The sequence below is a fragment of the Cariama cristata genome, unplaced genomic scaffold (genome assembly GCF_000690535.1).
Source record: "Cariama cristata isolate BGI_N322 unplaced genomic scaffold, ASM69053v1 scaffold33657, whole genome shotgun sequence".
Lineage (NCBI taxonomy): Eukaryota > Metazoa > Chordata > Aves > Cariamiformes > Cariamidae > Cariama > Cariama cristata.
This window is the reverse complement of record NW_009628892.1, coordinates 23,075-31,813: the sequence shown is the minus strand read 5'-3', so window position 1 is coordinate 31,813 and position 8,739 is coordinate 23,075. Positions and strand designations below refer to the sequence as shown.

General features: G+C 54.3%; 1 protein-coding gene across 1 annotated transcript; it reads left to right on the top strand.

Annotated features, from left to right (window-relative positions):
* Positions 1–4,996: 4,996 nt before the first annotated feature.
* On the top strand, positions 4,997–8,702 carry LOC104156638 (complement C1q tumor necrosis factor-related protein 6-like). The gene is made up of 3 exons (XM_009704977.1): positions 4,997–5,170; positions 6,293–6,530; positions 8,155–8,702. Exons 2-3 carry the CDS (start codon positions 6,299–6,301, stop codon positions 8,700–8,702), a joined length of 780 nt encoding a protein of 259 aa, XP_009703279.1. The 5' UTR covers positions 4,997–5,170; positions 6,293–6,298.
* The last annotated feature ends 37 nt before the right edge of the window (positions 8,703–8,739 follow it).

Here is an 8,739-nt window from a genome sequence, read left to right as displayed (position 1 = left end):
TTGTGGAGGTTGCCCTCTGTTAGAACCTCAGAGACGTTGTAGCGGTTGCAAGGCAGCTGTGAAAAGCACTGAGCTTTGCTGCACAGGTATTGAACAAGGCCTGTGCCCCGTGCCTTGAAGATGGAGTGATGAACGTGCTCATGCTGGATCAAATGGCCAGAGAATGTGACAGGATTCTTGCCCTGTTAACTGGTTTTAGGACCAGACTCAGGGCAGTGCTGCCAAGCCACACTGGAACCTCTCTGTTTCACACACACACACACCCCCCCCCCGGGTGGTTCCCTGAGTGGGAAGTACCTGTCATAGATCCAAGAGTTTCTGTGAGCTCTTAAATGCCAGCTTTCCCTCTCTTGCCACAGAGTCCTTGTTTCTTTGGTGAGAAAGCTCATGGGTACCTCTGAAGAAAATTTTCTTGCCCTGACCACTGTCCACCTTTCTCAGTGCTCCTTGTGAGATTTGAGATGCCCCCAGTAGTGACCTACTGTTGATAACTGCTCAGGGCAGGGCTAGGAGAGGACAGCACAGGGCTAGAAACTCCTGGGTCTACATAGAATAGGACGAGGAGGCATTCAGATGCAGAGGAGCAGAAGGCAGCAGGCTCAGCTGAAGGTTATTTTTAAGAACTCGTTCAAACAGGCTGCAGTGTCACCTGGTATCTCCCACCCAGCCAAGCTGCTGGGCCTAGATGTTCACAAGTCTTCCTAGTTGCAGCAGGGTTATCTCTTGTAGTCACAAACTGGAGTTTGAGGTGGATACTGGCACAGTTTCTTGACTCAGTGGTCTCACGGGCAGTGAGACCCCCACAAAGTGGGGGTAAAAGATGGGACACTCAAGCTGGAAAAGCTGCCTGTGGGGAGAGGGGCGACCTGAGTGATGCACCCTTAGCTGCAAGGCATCTCCAACTGATGCAGCTTGTCAGCCAGTCTCTGATACACGGTTCAGCTGCGTCTGGCAGACACGCGGTGTCTCGGACTAGCTGTGGGGGCAGTGGGAAGTGGGAGACAGGCTTATGCTTTCATGCTCAGTGCCGGAGACTGACAGGTCTAGCAACAGCTTTGCTCTAGCGATGAGTACAGGTGAACGGCTCTTCCAGCTGCTCCTCAGCCACGTGGCGTTTCAACAATGCACAGCAAAAAAATGGAGCAGCTTTGCCAGGCCTTGATCTCTGTGTGAGACTGTCCAGGCTGCAGAGCAGACCACAGTAGAAATCCCTGCTGGCAGAAGTGCCCTCAAACTCAGCAGCAGCCTGCATAAAGCCAGGGAAACGTGTCATTCCTGGTCGGTCCAGGCCCCACATGGGCAGAAGTTATGAGAGAAAGGTAGCCACGCAGCTGACATCCAACAGGCTTGCCCATCCTCAGAGACATACAAGATATTCTAAGCCAGTAAATTCATACTGTGTTAGTGCTCTTGAGTAACAAGGGCTGGCTGTTACACAAGCCTTGTGCACAGCTGTGGAGTCCACAGGCTGGCAAAGATTCATCTTGTCATAGAATCATAGACTATTTGGGGTTGGAAGGGACCTTTAAAGGTCATCTGCTCTTCCCAGCCCCCTCTGCAGCCTGGCCAAAGATGATCAGAGATCCCGATACGGCAGAGAGCCAGCTGCTGTTACAGGGTAACCCGAGGCCACCCCAAAGTACTGAAGCATAAAAACACACTGCCACCTTTTCGTATCTCAGGTGCCCCCCTCCCCATTTGCAGGCACTACAGAAGGGCAAGGCAAAGGTACCCAGCAGCTGTCGGGCAGTGATGGAGAGGAGGTGAGCGCAGAGCAGTGCTGCCCATCGCTTCCCAGCTCTTGAAACACATGAGCTCTCTTTCCAAGGGTAGCAACGGCAGTAGCCTAAAGCCTGAACTTTTCTTCCAGAAGGAATCAGCTGTTGAGCTGAGCAAATCGTGATGCTGTGCGAGATGGGTGGAAGGAGGGAGGGAGGAAGAGCCAAGCCTGACACGGGCCAGAGCAAGAGGGGAGGCTCTCACAAAGGCCTCGGAGGCAGGATGGAAAAGCCAGTAATTACATAAAAAGCACTTGGCGAGCATCTGGCTGCAGTCAGCTGGGCCCCGCCAGCCCTCCCTCCCTGTGCTGCTAACCAGGAGCAGCTGAGGATACGGATAACCCAACGCGGGACCTCTCTGGAGGGGAGTGGAGGTAAGAGGTCCTCTGCTTCCCCTCCTGGCTTGCAGTGCTCTTGGAGAGTGGGGACAGAGGAGGGGGCAAAGGGAAAGTGGCTGTGGTGGGGGAGAAGCAGACAGGAAGGGGAAGAGAAGGGGCTGTTTCTCTGCCTCTTGGTGCAGGTGATACCTTTGTTCTGCAGGTTTTGGTGAGGGAGGAGCTGTGAAGGGTGAGTGCGTGGGTGTTTTGTGAGTGGATGTGAATACCTGTGTATGTGTAGCAAGGGCAGGGGATGCACATGTGTAGCAGGGGAGCTGAGCTGTACACAGGGGTTGGAAAGGGGAGGAAACATCAAAAGTCATTTCCTTCCTGCTCTACCTGTGGTAGAGAGGGTTAATAGGATGGAGGCAGTCACTGGGGGTAGATGCAGGCTTTATCCCCCTACTTTACCCATGTTGTGTTGGGGGGTTGCAGGAGAAGGGAGGAAACATAGAAGGAGGAGGAAGCAGCTGCTTTTGAGCAGGGATTGTTGCAGCCCAATCTGGGCAGAGCTTCCCTGGGCAGCCTCCAAGGCAGAGTGTGTGGTGAGGGAGAGGGAAGATTGTTGAGCACACAAGGTGCCTTCAGGCTTGGGTTACACTTAAAAGCGTGGCTGGCAGAGGGTTATTGCATTGCATTCTCAAAACTTTCTTTGAGCACTCGGCCATACAAGCCAAAACCTCCTGCAAATGCGGCTGCCCTGGCAAAATGTTGCTGGTACAGTCAGTTCCCTTCAGGGAGCAGGGTGATATTACCCTGGCAAAAGTGTCTTTACTGGCATAAACTGCTGCCCAGCTGGGCAATGCCACCAGTGCAAGTCTTTTTTTGCTGGCTCCCTGCGGGTCCCTATTCAGCTCAGACGAGACATTAAATACAGAGTCCTGCTTGCTGCCCGCTGGGAGTTGTTCTTGCAGTCAGATGAGACAAAGGCAAAGGGCCCAGCTGGTGAAGTCCTCCATGAAGAACTTTTGCTTGGTTGTGAGCAACTCAGGAGTGCAGATGGAAATGTGGGATGGAAATGAGGACAATGGCCTCCATGCTACCTGTTCCCCTTGGAAAGGGCCAGACATAAAGCCAAGAGCTGCAAAAGGGGGTAATGTCACGTTTGGAAACAAGCCAAGCAGGACAAGCTGAGGGAGTGAGGCACTGCAATAGCTTTGATGGGACAGAGAGGAACTTTGCCTTCAGTGTCAGTCTCTGAGTTTTCATGCACCCTGGAAAATTTATTGGCTTTCAATAGTGCTGTCAGCTGCCGAAATCCCCACCAGCAGCAGGCAGGAGTAGACAGCAAAACTGATCACAAAAACCTGCCTCTGTCAGCTGGCCAGAAGTGTTGCCCTAACCTTTCCCTCTGTCATTTTCCAAAAGGGGAAACTGAGGCACAGTCAGACATAGGAGGCTTGCAATGGGTCTCATTGCATGTCAGTGCTGGAGCCCGGCTAGGAACTCACGAGCACAGCAGCGAATTTCTTGGTCCTCTTCCCGCCCTGGCTGGGAGACATGTTCACTCCATGTTCATTGAGCTGACAGGCAGCCTGAGAATATCTCCAGGCCTCCTAGCCCCCCCGCTCCCTTCCCCCCACCTCGCAGCACATATTTTCCCAGAGTTTTCCGTTTGCTTCTCCAGTGGTGCTGGGGTCCTGCCAAACGCCAGCCACTCTCTGGGAAGCAGGGCCTCCCATTCCCAAACCAAAGGAATGGGAGAAGGAAAACAGAAAAAAAAAAAAAAGTCCAAGCACACGTAGACACGCACAGAACCCTTTCCCCCTCAGAAACCTTGGAGCCTTCTCCAGCTTCTCTTGGAAGTTGCAGCAGGCACAGCGCTGACTTGGCACTTCTGGTCCCTGCAGAAGAGAGCTATTGCCCATCCTTCCTTCTGCCTCCCAGAGATATGTATGTGCAGCTCCCCAGGGTCTAAGTTCCCAAATTCAGTTTTGCCGCAGGGTAGGATCCTGAAAATCCTCTTCCCAACAGATTCTGCCGTGTAAGAAAAGTCTCCTGTCCATGGCCCCTTGCACTCTCCGCCCCCCAAAATGCCCTTCATTCCCAGGGTCTGGTGCAGCCAGCAGCCCACCAGCACAAGCGTGTCAGCTCAGCGCCAGGCTGGGGGAAAGATCACGGCCAGGGCTTGCTCCAGATCCTCAGCTTTGCTGGCAGGCAGCCCCCCGCAGCGGGGCCATGCTTCAGGCCAAGCACACCCCTCCCATGCAAACTGCTCAGCCTGGGACCCAACCGGGGTACGTGACCCGAGGATGACATGCACTGGAGTGCAAGGCTTGGGGCTCTGCCCAGGGAGAGGGGATGACCAGAGAGGAAAAAAACTGATGCCTCTCCCAGTTGGCAGATGAGCCGGCGAGAAATATCATTCCTGCAGCGGGAGGCTGCAGTGACATGCAGAAGAAACAATGCAGAAGAGAATGAAAGAAGAAGTTTGGGGACTATGAGTGGGACAGACACAGCTGGGGAGAGAGCGTGGCCAGCCAAGTGAAGGGCTTATGCATGGGACAAGGGAGTAACCGAAAGGAGGGAGAGCAGAGCCCTGCACCATCCCACCTGAAGGAAAGTCTGCCTTTTGCACCAATGCACTTCACCTTGCCCATCCTGAGGTGCTCAGGGTGCCCTGCTGCCTGCCCACCCTTTCCACAGGGTGCAATCGGTGCTGCCTGCATTTTGCTGACCAGGGCTAGGCTGTTTGGAAGTGAAAAGGCAGAGGGAAAAAAAAAAACAAACCCAAACATATATAAGGAAAAGACACTACCTAAGAAAGAGTTAAAAGGCACCGAAACCCAAGCTGGTTTGCAATGGAGAGCGCCCAAAGCCAGGGAGGGAAAGGGAGGGAGAGGAGAGGGGAGGGAGCAGGTCCAAGCCCAGCTTGCGCACCCAGCCAGCACTCAGCAGTGCCTGTGCCAAGAACCAGCTTTCTTAAAGCCATGGGCCCAGGGGCCGGCTTTGCAGGCGGAGGGGAGCCCGGGAGCAGGGGCTGGGAATCACAGAGGGGAGCCCTCGGCCTCCGGGGTGAGCTGCCATGCTGCGCTGGGGTGCAGGCAGAGGGAAGGGGGGCAAAGGCTGGGAAAGGGGCTTTCTCAGCTTGTTTGCGTGTCTGCCTGTCGTAAGCATACTTCTCCGCAGGCTGCCTGCTTCGAGCTTTGCTTCCTTCGCCCTCTCCTCTGGTCTGTCTGCAAAGGCCTGGCACTGCCTGCTGCTCTCAGAGGAGCCGGCCGTCCCTTTGGGAAGGTGCTGGGGTTTGGCTGGGAACATAGCTGAGCATTGGTGGGAGGGAGCTGAGGCACAGAGAGGGATGGGATTTGGTGGGGGCAAGGAGAGGGCTGAAGTTAAGTTCCCAGCCCATAAGAGAAGGGACCTCTCTGCAGAGAGATGTGCGTCAGACTCCAGCTGGGAGAGGGAGGTTGTTGGGTTAAACCCCCGTGAAGAATTGATACCTAGTGACTGGAAGACTGGAGAAGTTTTTTACAGCCCTCCTCACAAATTCAGCAGCCTACTGGAGCATGCTTTTGCTAAAGGGCCTGTGTGGTTTGGCATGTCTCCTTCCTCTATCCCAGCCTGGGGACTAAATCTTCTAGCAGCTCCAGTGGTTTGCCTAGTGAGGGTCAAGCCTTCTTCCAGGGTTAGCACCCACCGTTGGGTGGGATCAGGTGGGATTCCAGGGTTATCAAGCCTTCTTCCAGGGTTAGCACCTGGTCTCCGTTGGTCTGGGCAGGAGGGCATGGGGCATCCTCTTGGGCCATGCGGTTGCTACTCAGATTGCAGCCTTGAACCTCCAGGGACTTCAAGCATGTAAACCTGCTCCACAGGGCAATGCCATTTCGTCCCACCCCTGGCTCCAGCCACAGAAAGATGTTTTGTGGTGATCTCAGCCTTCTTCCAGGGTTAGCACCTGGTCTCCGTTGGTCTGGGCAGGAGGGCATGGGGCATCCTCTTGGGCCATGCGGTTGCTACTCAGATTGCAGCCTTGAACCTCCAGGGACTTCAAGCATGTAAACCTGCTCCACAGGGCAATGCCATTTCGTCCCACCCCTGGCTCCAGCCACAGAAAGATGTTTTGTGGTGATCTCTGCTCCATCCCCCACGTCCTCCCCTTCTTATACCTCACTCTGGCGCTTCCTTGTATCTTCCCAGGTCACCATGGACATAATTTACCTGCGCACACCCCTGGCCTTCCTTCTTCTCCCTCTTGTTGTGCTTGGGGCACCCACTGATGAACCCAACCTCACAGAACCAGCCCCTGGTGCTTGCAAGCGCTGTTGTGACCCACCGGACTCTTCCACAGATGCCCCACCGCTTCCTCCCAGCCACCGCCACTTGCCCTACCCAATGCCGGAGGTCCGTCCCTATATCAACATCACCATACTGAAGGGTAAGTGCCCATCTTGGCCCTGGGATGCCAAGGCCTGCTCAGGGACCGGTGGCACTGCGGTGGAGGTGACAGCTGGGTTACTGGCATGCTGGTTATGCTAACAGATGCCAGCCTGAAGGCTATGTGCCCACACACACTGTGCCCAGGGTTTAGGTGTTTTATGCTGTGATCAAGAGTAGTTTGGGGAGAGGGAAGCGAATGCGTATCTGTGATGTCACCTCTGTGTCTCAGGATGCTGCCTGCTACCAGTTCTTCCTCCCTGCTAGCACAGGAGTGGCTGCCTCTTACCAAACTGGGAGGACACCTTCCTTGCCCCAGACTTCCAGAGTCCTGGAGTGCCTGAGGGAAGGAGAAGTCTTTATCCAGCTGCAAATTAAGCATGTTTGGAGGGTAGGCATTGGCAGCGGGGAAGGCTGTGGGGAAACCTCCAGCTCCATGGGTCAGATGCATTTTGGAGCAGGAGGAGGGCAACGGGAGGCAGCAGCTCTTTGCAAGCACCTCCAGGCTAACTGGCAGTGAACCCCAGCTTGTTCCGCTCTGCTGTTGCTGGCTTGGCTAATGGGAAACGGCTCCCTATTTTAGATCAGCTCCTCCCTTCAGGGCTCCCCTTTTAGCCTTTGCTGTGGGCAAAAGCCTGTTCCCAGCTGGATCCTGATCCACTTGCTTATTGTTCCTCTGTGGTTCCTTTGGGCTAGCTGGGCAGATGCTCCCCCTACCCTGCCCAGCCTGGAAATAGCTGCGATCCATCAAAGCTCAGAAGTGTATCTGAGACAGATAGAGGCCTGGCCTAGAGTCTGGTGTTGCAGGGGGATCTGCAATAACATGCAGGGGATGGAGAGGAGGAAAACAACAAGGCACAAATTTGGGATGCTGTCACTTGTGCTGGAGGCTGCTCTGACTCCCATCTCTTCTCTTTATACACAAAGTATGTTCTGGTGCTGCTCTCTCTCTGTATTGATGCCTGCCCAAGTGTGTGACAGGCAGTGCACAAACTGCATCTACAAGGGTAGAACTGCGGTATTAATGATACAGGGTGCCCAAAGGATGCAAGTATTGTCAAAGTACCATCCTTCTAACTTGCACTGCACCATCTGCCAAGTCCAGCTTGGATCTTTTTCCCTCTGACCCACCTCACTGTCTCTCTGTAGCCATATTCTCCCATAGGCATTAGCACTTCTTCCCCTTCTCCAGCCTACAGCAAGAAGAGTGTGCACACTACATGGATAACTGGGTCACAGGAGAGGTGTGTAGGAGGGCAGGGGCTGTGGCAGAGGTAGAGGAGTGTGGAGGAGGAAGAAGAGGTCCAGACCCTCACTGGTATTTTGCACTGCTGGGCTCCCTCTCGGGCTGAAGTCTCCTAGGGACAGGCCCTAGTGCCTCCAGCAAGGCCATATCATGTGGTGAGCAAGGTGTTCGTAAGAGGAGAGATCCCGGTCGCAACCAGAGCTCTGCTAGCTCCTTTCCCATGAAGCACAATGATATTGTGACCCTCAGGAGCGTTCCTCCTTCTGGCATTGCCCCATCCTTGAGCACTCCTCTGCCTCCTCATTAGGCTTTCTCATTGCCACTTCCACCTCTCCCTCTGGTATCACACAGGAGTTATGTCCTCTGCTTCCTCTTGTAGGAGAGAAAGGAGACCGAGGAGAGCCTGGGATGCCAGGAAAGTGGGGCAAAGAAGGACCACAAGGTGAGCGGGGTGCCCAGGGCCAGAAAGGCAGTAAAGGACAAATGGGCACAGCGGGAGAACCCTGCAAGCATCAGTACGCTGCATTCTCCGTTGGTCGCAAGAAAGCACTGCACAGCAGCGAGGGCTTCCAGGTCTTGATCTTTGACACCGTCTTCGTCAACCTCTACAGCCACTTCGACATGTTCAATGGCAAATTCTACTGCTATGTAGGTGGAATTTACTATTTCAGCCTCAACATCCATACCTGGAACTTCAAGGAGACCTACATGCACATCATGCACAACGAAGAAGAGGCAGTCATCTTGTATGCCCAACCCAGCGACCGCAGCATCATGCAGAGCCAGAGCCTCATGCTGGAGCTTCAGGAAAATGATGAGATCTGGGTGAGGCTCTATAAGCGGGAGCGAGAGAATGCCATTTACAGTGATGATGTTGACGTGTACATCACCTTCAGTGGGTACCTGGTCAAGCCCAGCCTTGACTAAGTGCCTTTCCTCCTCCTTGGGGCCTCTTTGGCCTTTT